At 37.0% G+C, this 14,558-nt stretch overlaps 1 protein-coding gene across 1 annotated transcript in view; it reads left to right on the top strand.

Annotated features, from left to right (window-relative positions):
- Positions 1 to 14,558, top strand: part of LOC134855595 (ATPase family AAA domain-containing protein 3-like) — a 54,282-nt gene that overhangs the window by 25,427 nt on the left and 14,297 nt on the right. The window contains exons 2-6 of the mRNA XM_063872131.1: positions 7,711 to 7,847; positions 8,565 to 8,652; positions 9,395 to 9,608; positions 13,013 to 13,107; positions 14,255 to 14,334. Coding sequence (XP_063728201.1) covers positions 7,719 to 7,847; positions 8,565 to 8,652; positions 9,395 to 9,608; positions 13,013 to 13,107; positions 14,255 to 14,334 — 606 coding nt within the window. The 5' untranslated portion in view covers positions 7,711 to 7,718. The remainder of the gene's footprint in view (positions 1 to 7,710; positions 7,848 to 8,564; positions 8,653 to 9,394; positions 9,609 to 13,012; positions 13,108 to 14,254; positions 14,335 to 14,558) is intronic.

Here is a 14,558-nt window from a genome sequence, read left to right as displayed (position 1 = left end):
TTATCGTGAGATCCAAGTCCACGGTGAAAACTGTATCGAGTGTGTTAAAGCAGGTAAAAACTTGAAACCTCTTTCAAACCATAATACCCTCGGGAAACTCCAACGGTCGAAGAACCAAACCAAGAAATGGAATTAGATATCGCCGGTCCATTACCACTAGTATGGGGAACAAAAAAATACATTTTGGTATGCGTGGATAGATTTTCAAAATTCCCTTCTGCTCAAATAACATCCAGCACATCGGCAAAATCTATCATAAACTTTCTTAGCAAATACATAGCTCTACATGGGATACCTAGAACTATCAGAACAGATCAGGGATCTGGTTTTATCTCCAAAGAAGTTAGAGAGTTTTGCCACGAACATAACATAAAGGTTATATTTAGCCCAGTGGGTGACCATAGAGCCACTGGATTCGTCGAACGCTTAATTAGAACCATTAAGGAAAGGCTTTTGGTTATGGCACAAGAACGCCCAAAACCATCACTAGAATCTGCATTACTGAAGATAATAAAATGCCTAAGAACGGTAACCCAACAGTCGCTTAACTGCTCTCCCTTCGAAGCACACTTTGGTAGATCCCCAAATACTATCTGGCATAATTTAGTCAAGTCACCATCCTCAGATAACCTTGATTGGAACAAAACCTTGTTATGCATAGATAAGGGCCGAAAACTCATGAGTCGAGAAAGAAGACACGACTGGGACGCCCCCGACGATATTGAGGACGGAGATCTGGACGAGAACTCATCATCTTCGGATGATGTTGCTAATGCCGTGAGATATGTCCCAACCAGTGCTGGGTCTCCAGTGAAAGTGCTCTCCCGCGCGGAAAAAAGAGATGCCTTGGGCATAAAAAACTCAGTGCTGAACAACCCGCCGGGTAAGACCACTATATATAGAAAAGTTCAGGATAGATCGAAGAGTGAACCATTTTATAAAGAACTCAAGGATGAAATAGTAAGGGAGTCAGACCCCACAATTACTCTAAAAAATGGGAAAATAATACGTAAATCTGATTAAGCCATCAAAAAACAACCAGCCCTGAAGAAACCGAGCCCGAGAAAGAAAACCAATTAGTCAAATTCTATGCAACAAAGGGCCTGAGGAAGACCACGAGTCCACAAAGAAACGTGGGTTTCAAAAGTTCAAGAGCGACTCAAAAGAAAAGAAACCTCCAGGCTAAATTTGAAGATCTCGATATTGCGAGGCGGAACGCGGCAATGAATAATTCTCGAGAGACACTCCTTAGAGAGGAGGAAGAGCAACGAAAAAGATTGAGATTCCCGATTGGCCTGGAAACTGACCACGAGTCAAGCCCGCTGGGCACACCCGACCATCTAAGAATTTGCGAAAACGAATACCGAGCGACGAACAATTCAACAGAAATCTCATCAGATGACAACGCTAGCGACCTAATTTCACTTAAGGAATTAAAGACCAAAACTGTAAAAGATCCAGAAAAGTCACTAGAATACCCATCACCAGATCAAGCAGATCTTAAAGCCGAAATTATGGATCAGACCGAACCGAAAATAGAAAGGACCGAATTTCCGCTGATCGATCTTGACTCCGAAGACAATAACACATCTCATCCAAATCCACCGCTAATTTTCCTGGACAGCCACGAAGAAGCAGACAAAGGTAACAAAGATCTGCCAATTCCTCTTGAAAATCCCAGTACAGAGCAAACTGAAAAGATTGCCCACCCGATCACAATCGCTGAAACAGAGAAACAACAACCAGAGGTTAATTCTACCAAGACAACAGCGAAATTGTCCGGCACTGCGAAGAGAAAAGCTTCGTCTCCGGTGAAATCACCGCCCTCCAAAAAATTGCCCGGTATTTACAAAAGATATAACACCAGACCCATGCGAGTTAGACAGCCCCCAACAATGCTGGGTGAGAGTGTTTACTAGTCGAGTAGACATATCGGATGAGAATTTAGACGTCCCAACACTTCATCGATTTCACACCACACCATGCTACCCAACGATTGAGGCAACCTCTATCGAAATGGAGAGCCATCAAATTGACGTGGTGGACCTAACAACCCCGACATCACCGTCGACACCGGATCCGACGACAGTGGATTTGCTAGAAGAAAGCTTTGGAAATTCGAGCGGTACATCTAACTCAAGTGCTAACCCACGCAAGAAGGTTAAATTCAGCCCCGAGATTCACACTACTCGATTTCACCCATCGGGCCTACCCTCCGAAACAACTGAGTCAGTATCTAACCCAATTGTTCTTGATCCAGACTGACTAAACTCTCCTTCTATCATTTCGACGATAGAACTCTTAGGACGGCCAATGACGCTTGATGAACTGAGAAAATGGACGATTAATCGAGCCGCCAACCGGGACGCAGTTTAGATCTGAGGTATAGCAACCTTGTCATTAAAACTCAAACTTTCAGAAATCTCTCAGTCAGTAACTCTTTAAACGTAGTATTTTTTTTGCTTCTGATCTAAGTTGATTAACATTATGACGTAGTTATAGTTATAAATTCACCCCACTACCGGCCTAATACGCCATAATCGGATTATCTCGAGCTACCTTAAATTGTAACATGAGTCATAAAACAGTACATTTATTCAATTATCAACCGTATCTCACCCATGGGGTGCTACCGTGGTATAATCTTACGTTCATTTGGGTGCTATCATCTCGCCTACGGAGTCCTATTGTGGGGCTTTTTCCCGACCAGCGTACCCACTTATCCATTCCCTAGTCCGAACAATTTCGTGTGTAACAAAAAGCATATATTTTAGTTAGTTTATCTCAACCATCAGGTGCTAACGTGGAATAATCTCATGATTGAACTACTCTAGTATCATGCTATTATCTTGCTATTATCTCGCCCTTCGGGCTTTCGTGCGGGGTTTTCCCGACCAGCGTACCCACCTATTTATCCCGTGTCCGAACATTCCTTTTGCGTGGTGAAAGTACAGTATAACCAATTTTTCGCGGGGAATGTCAAAGGTGATACTTTATGCTAACATTATAACCTCTAAGTTATAGTAAGCTCTGACCTATGACTATGTTAATTTAAAAATACCTGCCAAAAGCGCAACGGCTTTTGGTAGATCTAGAGAGATTGTTCATTGTCTAATTTTGATATGCAACCAATCTAACGAAACTAAATCTTAATTCAACCTTTTTCTTATCTCTTAACCTTAGCGTTGTTACCTTAGTCTTTTTAGTTAGTCTTAAATAAAAGCCTACAACTAATTGTAGGAATCTTAACCCGATCTGTCTTAAATTAGTCTTAGTTCAAGTCCAACCATTAACAACCTATAGACGGTTTATCTTAAGTTTTTAACAGGACATGTCTTTTCCATTATCATATGTTTAACTTCGGGTTTCATTATCTCGCCGTGTGTAAGTTTCTCAACATATTGTTTAACGAAAGAACTTTTGCACGTTTAAGCCATATCGTATTTTGCAATAATTACGTTTTTTTCGACTTTCCAGCGTGAATGCAGTGTTTTTATTCGTGAATTTTAATGTTAGCAACCCAAAAGAGGGATGCTGCCAAGGCTTTCCTAGGAATTGCAAATTGGGCCTCCAATTTTGAATATTCAAATCTTTTAGTTCACGAGCTACAAAGATTCTGTGATTTTTTTTGAAAGTTTCTGAAAACTTAAATTGGAAAAATTCCACAAAATTTAAAATTCGCAAGCCTGTAATTGGGTGCTGTCAGGGTACTCCCAAAGAAGGCTAATCTTGCCTCAAATTATTACTGTTCTTATCCTTTTTGTTTGCGAGATAGATTCATAGAACTTATTTAAAGAAAAATATTTAATTTCTCAGCTCTAGGGTGTGAGTTGCTGTCTGGGTACTTTCGACGTTGCAAATTGTGACTCCAAATATGACTGCTGAAACCGTTTAGTTCTGAGATATGACGTTTTTTAATTTAGCAAAAAGTCAAAGAAATTATACTTAACTTTAACAACAATTGAAACTATTAACCATGTAATTGGATGCTTTCATGGTACTCTCAAGGGTTCCAAAACTTGCTTCAAAATATGACTGCTTAAGTGCTTTTAGTTTCCTGGGTAGACGTTTTTTGATATATATTTTTTTAAATTTTCAAGTAGTTCGGATCTAAAAAGTCTAAGAAGTTGCAATTCTCAACTCTGTAGTGTGATTTGCTCTCAGGGTACTCTCAGGGATTGCAAATCTTGCCTCCAAAGGTGTCAGCTCAAGGTCTTTTTAACATATGATGTTTTTTTAGTTTGTTTTCAAACTTTTGGGCTGCACATCATGCCTCCAAGTTTGATTGCTCAAACTATCTTAGTTTTTGATATATGTCATTTTTTATGTTTTTTTTTTCATTTTTCTAAAAACCTAAGATCTAAAATTGTTTCGAAATAATCAACACTATGGCAAGTGCTTTCAAGGTACTGGCGAATGCTTTCAGGATGTTTATCTGTTCTCCAATTATGACTGCACAACGCTTTTTGCTTTCTTACTCATGACGGTTTTATCTTCTTTATTGAGAGTTTTCTAAAGTGTTTTTCTTATCAAATAAATACTTTTCAAATTTTGAAGTTGTCGACCCCAGGTTACTACCAGCAGATGTATATGTGAACTCTCATCCTAATATCATCGCTCATTTTTTTTCGTTGAGTTTGAGTTAAGTTTAGAAAAAATAGTCTGATATTTTAAAATTAATTACGCTGGTTTATGAATCTTATTAATGAATTTGATGATTTTGCAATTGAAATAGTTTCATTTTTTTAAATATCGAATTTGCCATTTTATGGAGTCGGCCATTTTGGGGTTTTATTTACGAAAATCTGAAACCCAGTAGTTTTGGAGTTTTGACCTTTTTCTTTTGGAAAACCTTCAAGTCGAAAATATTTTTCGTTCAAATTTTGAAATCAAAAGCGTTGTTGGTCTTTTTGTTATGGTTGCTGTCATTTTGCTATTTTTCCCATACATTCTAGGTATAAGCAGCTTTCATGTTCACTAATCTGTTTGAAACACCTGAGGTGCGTTACACGATAAATTTTCTGAAAACAAAACTCATAAAAATCTACTTTTTATTTCCTTGCTTTAATTTTTTTGTTTCTTTTTTACGCTTGCGATTAGGAAGTGTTATCAAATCGGAATATAGGCTTTTTTGGTTGACAACTAGCTTAACAAAATCAAGAATCACTTGCTCAGCTTACTGTATTGTTATATCAAGCTCGTAGTATCAGTTTCGCCCATTTAGCGTGGAGGTAACGTTCATGCTTGGGAAACTCAGGTCATGGGCTGAATCCGATCTGGACCTGTTTTTTGGAAGTCTAAAAATTTCCGCGTGACAAAATATTTGTCTGTCTATTGTTTGTCTGCTTAATTTCCACAAGCGCGGAATTTGCCTATGGTTTAAGCGTCTTTCACTATCATTCAAAACTCTTTCAATCCGGCTATGTTGCTAGTAATTTTGTTCCCAGAAATTTTGCTGAAGTTTTTTTGGAATATATGATTTCGTAAAAACGTATGTTTTTTTCATTATATGATTTTTTTTGAAGTTTTTTCGAATTAATACAAGCATTTCTTTGGGCTTCGACAAACTTAATGATTGGCACCATGTAGTAAATTGCCTTAACTGAATTTTTAATTTTTTTCTGGTTATAAGCATTTAGAAATTTTACGAATGCCAGTATTACAGCGTAAAAAAATCGGATGTCCTCTTTTTTCACATGTGTCATCCGCCTGTTCTGATTTTGTCAAGTGGGCTTTTATGAATCATATGTAAGAGAATGACTATCGTACTCGCTTTTGTTAATAGGTTAAGTTTTAGAAAAATATGAAATATGTCGCTGATTTTTTGTCATTGTGACAAATATTCTTGACGTTTTGTCGCTCGCGTTTGCGAAGTGAGGCTTTGCCTCTGCCGCAATATATTGAAAATTAGCAACTTAAATTCGTTTTTGAATAAGTTTAGTTTTTGTGATAAGACGAATACTGATAATCATTTCTCTGAACATAGTTCTATTCCTACCAGCTAGCCGTAAACTTTTGTTAAAGCAGCTTACTGTCTCCAATGCTTCTCTGCTTTCCGGGCAGCATGTTGAATCCTTAAAGATAACTGTAAAGACTTCTTCATCACGGCAGCTACTTGAAATTTGTAATTTGAATTGCCGCGGCGGCTGCTACAATCTTAATTAGCGATTCCATAATCTTAATGTACTTATAATTCGCTATTTATTTTTACAAGAAATTCTGTCTAACGTCTAAGAGGGGAAGGAATTACATTTGAGGAGTCCCATAAACATTTAAGTTAGATTGGGTGTGATATCATATGAACAAACATTAATGTAGTGACTGAAAGTGCATGCGTTACCGGAAAGTATCATATAAACATGAAAATTTTCTTGAAATTCAAAGAAAGTTATTTGATTTTTCTCCGAAATTCGAAAGTTTTAATTGTTCTGACCATTGAAAATGAAGAGGAAATTTCAGTTTTTTCCACGCAAATCAAGTGTCTCAAATATTCATCAGAATAGATTAAGTGAGAATTAGTTTGGAAACCCTCTCAGTCGTGATTCGAACATGTGAAAAATTCCAAAAAGTTTTCAGAATGTCGCGAAAAATTGTTTGGAAGTTACTAATTGATAATCTAAGTTAGAGCGAATACAGCGAGCGAGTCGACCTATAATGGGCCTCTTCTTATACTTTAAGGTAAAACGTATAATTTTATTTCACTCTAGCAAAATTAATTTTTGAAGTTTTTTCTAGCGCCTTCTTAGGAATAATATATTTCGCACATTTTTGAGTTAGTCGAAATGCGTCGGGAAAAAAAATTTCGCACTTGTTACAAATCACTTCTTCTCAGGTGTGAGCGGAACAATAATTGCGTAATTAACGTTTGAAGCAGTACTAAAAAAACTTTAAACTGATAACAGTGTTGTTGTGATGGTCAGTCTGTTTAATTTAACCCATAAATTGAGTACATCAGGTTTTTAAAAAGTTAAACGAGAGTCAAAATAAGTCTGTAGACTATATTTTTTCTTTAACTTTGCAGCCTTTTGTGTCAATTTACCTACGTGTTTGCTATCAGGACTCATTATAAAGTATCGAAAATTCTTTCCGCCTTTTAGATTTTTTAATTTTAGTTTCGCACACAGAGAAATCAACAACTCTTCACATTGAACACATTTTGATAAAAACTTTCAAAAAGACCCAATTTTTGTATCAAAAACTTGCATTTGATATGATTTCTTACAACTCAAATACGTAGTATTGATTGCAATGACTTAAATTTTGATTGACATCAGTATCCTGTTTGATCATCGTGTTTCTCCTCTGGATTTGCATGATTAAAGGTCGGTCAGCGCAAAAGCCGAGCATGAAACGGAAAAGCAAGCAGCAGGATCATAGTTTTTTCTAAATGAACTTTTCCCAAGTTCAGTGCCAGTTAGATCTGGAAGTCAATTCTTACAAGTCATTGCTACTGAAAAAAGGCGACTGAAAACGTAGCAGAAACGAGGAATAGATATTGCGATGGAAAAGTTCCGCATATTTCCCAGTCCCCCCTGTAGGTGGGTTGGAAAAATGGAAAAGAGCCAAAATTCTGTAAGGCCATTTCCCTTTTTTCTTAATGCACACAATCAACAACATGACTTCCTTACTATCATTCATTCCTCTGAATCAGAAAAATATCTGTAAAAGTGAGCGTAAACAACTGCAACTTGACGATTACCCTACTATTCCAGGTATTTATGTCATGGCTACCGAACCTCACAGGGAGCAAACGAACTCCCCCTCCCAAGGACCCCTCCTCCTCCAGCCCATCCACAGAAGAAGAGAAGGCCAAGATGATGAGGGAAGCTGCTGATGCACTGCAACAGGTACATATGGACATGAAAATTTCTGAAAGGTGTTGAAACTATATTGCTAAAAGCATGTATGTAGTGAAGTAAACAAGAGTTTTGGGTTTTTCTCATTTAGCCCCCCTTCCCTTTCTCCCCCTAGCGCCCTAGTCTACCCTTGGAAAAAAAAATACAGACCCCAAGAAGTAATTATTCGCGTTGAACGGTGTATAGTTTACTTAAGAACTATTTGTACTTGAATGAACCGAATGGGGATTGAAACTGTTGTAAAACTTTTAATTTGAACGATAACTTCATGGCGAATTTGTACTGCGTTTTACTGGGAGATATATCCGACAGCCAGCAAAAATTTTGCAAATGTGTTTCCTGAAAAACGAATCAACAGGTGAAACATGCCGCTCTTCAGTTATTCTGCGAAGTAATTACGAATCGTACTTAATTATTACCGTCTGCTAAGCTTTTTGATTGGCTTTTTTAAATGTCAGTGAATAGACTTTTCTTAATCAATAAAATTTGAGACGTTGTGGTGTATCCCGTAGTGATATTGCCTAGCAATTACAAGGTTATGAGTTCAAATCGCACGTGCGCTGAACTTTGCAAGGTTCAAAGGTCATCATAAAAACTAGAAATGTTCTCCAATAATTAAAATTTTTTCACTGATGACGAGAAATGTTGATTTTTTTTCTATAAAGAACAGATTTTTCTCCATAAGTTCACTTTGGTTATTTGATGTAGGCTAAGGATGCGAAGAAAAGTTACCAGGCATTCGACCCTACTGGGCTGGAGAGGGCGTCCAAGGCAATCAAAGAGCTAAACCAGTCGCGTAAGTTGTGCAAGTTATTTGGCTCATTTGCAATATCGAACCAAGGCAGTTTGAGTGTTGAAGTGAAGGTAATGGACTATGACATAGGGTGTCTTTTTTCAGCCCGATTTTGACTGCCTCAAAGAAAGCCCCTAGGAGTGAAGTGTGGCATTAAATTCAATCCTTCTCAACCGTCATCAGATCCCAAAAAATACTCAAAGTTGTCTCCGTGTCGAGAAAAATTGGGCTGAAGTTTTTCGTTTTTCAGACTAATTTCCTGGCTGTATTCGCTATCTAATTCTGGAATTTTTTAAAAGCTATTTTGACAATGATTGTGGTTGGTTTTCGAATTCAGTCCCTATCACTAGGTGAAAAATTAAACAAAGAAATTAAAAAAAAACCAAAAACAAAATTTGAAAACTTTCAATTTTTTCTTTTTAAATTTTCGTCATAAAAATATACATGATCAGAAAATTCTATGCAAAACTATTAGTAGCCTGCAATCCTTGTTTTTCCACCATTTAATTTTTTCTGCAATTGTGTATCGAGGATTTTTTCAAGATTGGGAGGTTTTTCGAAACGTTTTGTCGACGTATTGTTTTGGATAGACCTAATTTCTTTCTGGGCTCTCCAAAAACCTTAAAAAGACCCTATTCTGCAAACAGTTTTTGCGCCATTATATTGAGTGGACCTTAAAAAGACCCTTTTCTGCAAAAAGTTTTTGCGCCTATATTTTGATCGGAGTGATAACTGTGATTTTCAGCCAATGCGAACAAAGCACTTGACCTGGCACGTGACCAAGAGAGGACTGAGCAGCTGAAGATAGAGGAGTGCATCGGAAGGGCGAAGGCGATGGAGGAGGAGTGGAGGGCGAACACTGCCAGAGTGCAGGGGGAGGAGAGGAGGCTCAATATTCAGGAGGAGGCCAAGTACCACAGGGAGAAGTCCAATTATGAAGACCAACTTGCGAGGAAGAGGTACTGCTTCTGAACTTAATTTTGAACATAGAGAAGTTGGTGATAATTGTTAGGCCAATTTCGAAGACTAACTTCATTGGAGGCGCTAGGCTTGCTGTCTTTATTCCTTTCCTCTCTCTCTCTCTCTCTCACTCTCACGAAGGCCAACTTCGTGGTTACTAACGTGTTAAGAAAGGGTAGTTTTTTATGGTCGATCGAGTTTTTTAAGTTGAGTAAATTACAATTCTTAATTTTAGTCTAGTTTAAAAGTTGTTTTGGACAATCTTGATTGGTTTTGCTATTTTTCCAAGCGAGCTTTCTTGAGTAATGTTAAACAATCAGCTTACTTCTTTTTTTCAAAATAAATAGAAGTTAAAACTTTTAATTATAGTTAGCGAGAAGCAAGCGATATCAAATCGAAAAGTAGTTTAGCAGAATCACTGATTTATTCGATGGCTTGATAATATATAATTATTTTAAAGTGATCTTAGAATGAACAGGTCAATTTTATGTGATCTTTTTTCCCTTGTTCACAATTCGCCAGAAAGCAATGAATGGACCCTTGATTTAATTGTTGACACTTGCCATAACTAAATCGTTTGAAATCTTGTTTTCATACGACAACATTTTCAAAAATAACACTATTTTCCCCATTTTTATCGAATGATTTTTTCGACTGGTTTGAGTTTCCTATCTTTCTTTTTGTGCATCATTGGCATACAAGAGTTTCACCGTTATTTAGAGCTTTTTGCTGTTGCTCATAAACCATTTGCATATCCACTTTTTTTACATATACTTGTGGAATTACTACAATGCTGAAAGATGCCTTTAATTTGGGGCTTGGTCTTTAATCAGGCAGGTTTTTAGCAGACCGCTATTTTAGCAGACTCAATACAATTAAACAGTCAGACTTCAAACGCGGCATTGGCAAGTAGAATACGCTTGCTCCGCTTCGCTTACATCCAGTACGAGAGGAATACTGCCCGTTAAACTAGTTTGCTTTGCTTAGAACTTGTTGACAAACCGTGATATAATTGTCTTAATTAGGGAAGCTCAATTTCACTCAATCAATTCTGCGTTAATTTTTGCTGCCTTCACCAAGTTGTTGCTCAAAATCTGCAGAAAAGACCTAAATTTCACTTTTTATGCTAAGAAACCGGTCTGTCAAAAAACCGGTCGCCCTTCAGCTTGTACTTATCCTTATAATACCCCTAATTACAAAACGAGCGTTGTGTTATATTACAGATCCATTTTTTGCACTACAAGTCGCATAAAATAGTGTCCTTGTCCTTTTTGGGAAACACCTTTGCTGCCTAGTATTGGCAGTTTAATAGCATGTAATCTGCGCTTCAGGAGTGACTACTGTTTTAGTTCATCTCAGATGCTCGAGGCTTCTGGTTCGAGTCCCGTACATGGCATTCATTTTTCAAAAATCTTTGAAATTTTTATTTCCTTGCCCTTATTAAAAAGTCAATAAAGCTACTGCCGTACTAATTGTGGCCTGAGTAACAGTGGTACGCAATGTGTCTAATTGTTTTTTCATCTTTCTGATTCGGCTTTCGTCAGTTTGGTTTTCGTTTTGAGCGAAATCGCAATAATTGTCTCAAGTGTCTGTCTTATCTACAAGTTCGTTACCTAGAAGTACCTCAAATTAGAAAATTAAGTATAATTTTGGACCATGAACTTAGAGGTAACACACCTGAGACTACTATATAATTTCATTACTTTTTTTCTCACTTTGAGTCGCATATTTGTTTGCCTATTATATTCAGACTCCAAAACAAATTGAACTTTTGCACATAGCGGATGGCGGAGTTTCCCATTTCGACACTTTTAAAAGCATACGCTCTTTTAAGTACTTAAATTCCAGCTTGTTTTTTTTTGTCAACGCAAATTTAATGATTGACGCTTGAAAGGTCTAGTGGTTACGTCTATTTATTTTGTAATGAGTCCGAGTATTTGGGGAGATAGAGCATTTCTTTGATGCGTTCAAAAGCATGCATTGAAAGGAGCAATAATGATCCTCCTAAAGTTAAGCGTCGTTTCTAAGTGTCAAATAACGCAATGAAGACGTTTATACAGGTTGTGATGATTTTCATTTACAAAACTCTTAATACCAACTAGCACTAATTTTAGATAACTGATTATTACGCATGCGATTAGCAAGCGTTATCAAATCGGAGTATAATTTTTTTTCGGGTTCACAACTTGTTCCAAAAATAAACAATTGAATCATTGTCATTTGTGCAGCTGTGCTGATGACGTGCTCAATTTCTTGAAAATTTAAGTTTAATCACTGGAACTAGTTGCTACTGGTAAATGATAAATAAAAACTTAACAATGGCATAAATATTTATAGCATTGCCGTTCTATTTTTCTGCTGATGATTTTCGGCTTCATGGTTGTTGACTTAAGTTCTTTCAGTTTAGTTTCCGAATTGTGTATACCACATTAAACAAATTACTAATTTAGCATTTATGGATTCTATGTGGGAGTTAGGTGCACTTTTTTCAATAAGATTTTTGCCGAAAGATTTTGGTCGATTTTCGGCTTATTGGGCGTCGGCTTTAGTTCTGTCGGCTTATTTGCCTATTTTTTCTCGAAAGTTTCTTTGAAATTGACTATTTAATAATTTTTTATGCTTAAAGTCAACCCAACAAGAATCTTTTTTAAAAATTTCAAACTAAATTAAAACAAGAAAAAATCTTTTGATTTCAATTTTTTCGTCCTTCTAGTTCCTTCTTTAATTGTAAATTATTTTGAAATCCTCTTTGCTACTTCTTGGACGCCAGGTCGTTTTCATATTTTTTGTTGCAGAAAATCGAAATAATGAGATTTAACGCCATTTTTTAAATATTTGTCGACATTTTTTTTTAAATTTTTGCTTTTTAGCCTATAGTGTAGAACAATAAGTAAAAATTCAAATTCAAAGATCGTTTTGCTCATTTACTGCAGTGGTAGTAACCTAGCATAAGAAGACAAAGGTTAAGTGCTCGATTCCAGTCGGGACCTGGTTTTTTCGCAAACTGAAAATGTTGGACCATCGTCCGTCGGTTTTTTTTGTCGGCTTAGTTTCCAGAACAGAGTTTTTAGAATTTCGGCTTTTTTTAATAATCCGAATACTCTATGTAAAGTTTCTAACGGTGCTTGAAATTTAGTTTCAATTTTTTCGGATTTATTCAGCAATTTTATAATATATTAGGTTATTTTTTAGTATTTGATTTAAGGTTGTCCGTGATTATGGTTATTCCATTTTGTATCTTAGCCTCTTTGTTATTTGTATGATATGATTCCTAAGGGTATAGCTTAATGCATTTTTGTATGTCCACTGAAAATATATCCTGAAAAACAGCTTAAAAACAACTTCGGTTTTCAGTTTCAAACTGTTGTTTATAATATTTTGTGTTTATTATTGTTCCGTCCAGATATGAGGACCAGTTGGCGGCTCAGAGACAGAGTCAAGATGAGATCCTGAGGCGACAGGAGGAATCTGCTAAACGACAAGAGGAACTCAGAAGATGTGAGTCACCTTCAGATTCAAACAGATCTGATTCATTCCTATAAATGCCCCGGCTGCCCCCCCCCCCCCCCCAATTTGTGTTGTTTTTTGCTATAAAATTAGTGAAGAGCTAATATTAATTCCTAATTTTGAGGGGCGGGGCAGGATTTTGTTGTTGTTGGTATTTTGCTTCATCATAATTGGAAATATACACCGAGTTTGTGTGGCGAAAGCTATATTTTTTTGGGTACCATTAAACATCCGATATGTCAAACATCCGAAAAACCAAAAAGTGCTGGAAACATCCGAAAAACAGCTTTACTGGGTCAAACAGCCGACATTTTTCAAAAATTAGGGCAAAGGTCCGATTTTCGTTAAACAAATGCTATACTGGTCGATTGAAGGCGGATCGCCGCGGTCGTGCCAACGTGTTGCGAGCTTGCCAACAGAGGGTAACTCTCTACATGAAAATTAAAGCCGGTTATCGCCGCAAAGCGGCGACGCGCGCCCACTAGTGACCTTAAACCGAGAGTCGGTTAAGTTGAAATCAGATAATTGAACAGTGTCTTGTCTTTGAAAATCTAACGTCATATTATTACATAATTATTATATAAGTTCGGATGTTTGACATAGCGGATGTTTGCAGCAGATCCATCTTATTTTTAAAATAAAAGAAAATTAGAACCGTTTTGTGAAGTGGTCTAATGCAATTGGATTGGCCTAATGCATTGAGGTCGTATTGAGAGAGATTGTAGTTTTTAGGTTGTCCAACAAAATGAAAAAGCACCTTCGGACCCAGTTTTCTCAAATTTGTTTACAGGTGGCTAAAACGTTTCTATCGTATAAGGGGCTTGAAATTTTTTCCGTCGAAAGTTTTTTTGTTTCGATGTGTTTATCGACGTTTGCCAACTGTCTGTTGGCTATGTTTGATTATTTTTGTACGAGAGAAAGATCAGCACTTGTGAGCTCTTCAACTGTCCTGTTGTCCTGTTTTTTTTTCTGAACTTTGACTTTTTGTATCAAATCAACGCGCGTATCAGCAGCGCGTATCACTATGGGCCATGGATTGATGTTTTCATTAATTAAATATATTTTTTATCGTCTGCTTAATTTGATAGATTGTTTTTGGATAGATAGATTTGAGTTTTACTGTGTTGTGTGTGTTTAGCTACTATCAACTACGAGGCGGATAAGAAACACGAGAATGACATGAAAAGAGTGAAGGCAGAACTGGCCGGACAGGCACAGGTGAGTGCCAAACAACCAGAAATAATCATGTGTAGATTTAACATGTTTTTAAGTGATGAGAAAAAAAGTTATCGCTCAATTTTGCTTGCATGTTGTCGCTAGATTTCGTTTTTCAATTGATGATGAAAAGGCAATCGTGATGATGAACAGGGGCGGATTTAGGGGGGGGGGGGTTCGGACGCCCTTCTCTTACGGATTCGACCCCCTACCGACCCAAAGGGTCC

Source organism: Symsagittifera roscoffensis, chromosome 10 (assembly GCF_963678635.1).
Source record: "Symsagittifera roscoffensis chromosome 10, txSymRosc1.1, whole genome shotgun sequence".
In the NCBI taxonomy this organism is placed as follows: Eukaryota; Metazoa; Xenacoelomorpha; order Acoela; family Convolutidae; genus Symsagittifera; species Symsagittifera roscoffensis.
This window is presented reverse-complemented; position numbering and strand designations above follow the sequence as displayed.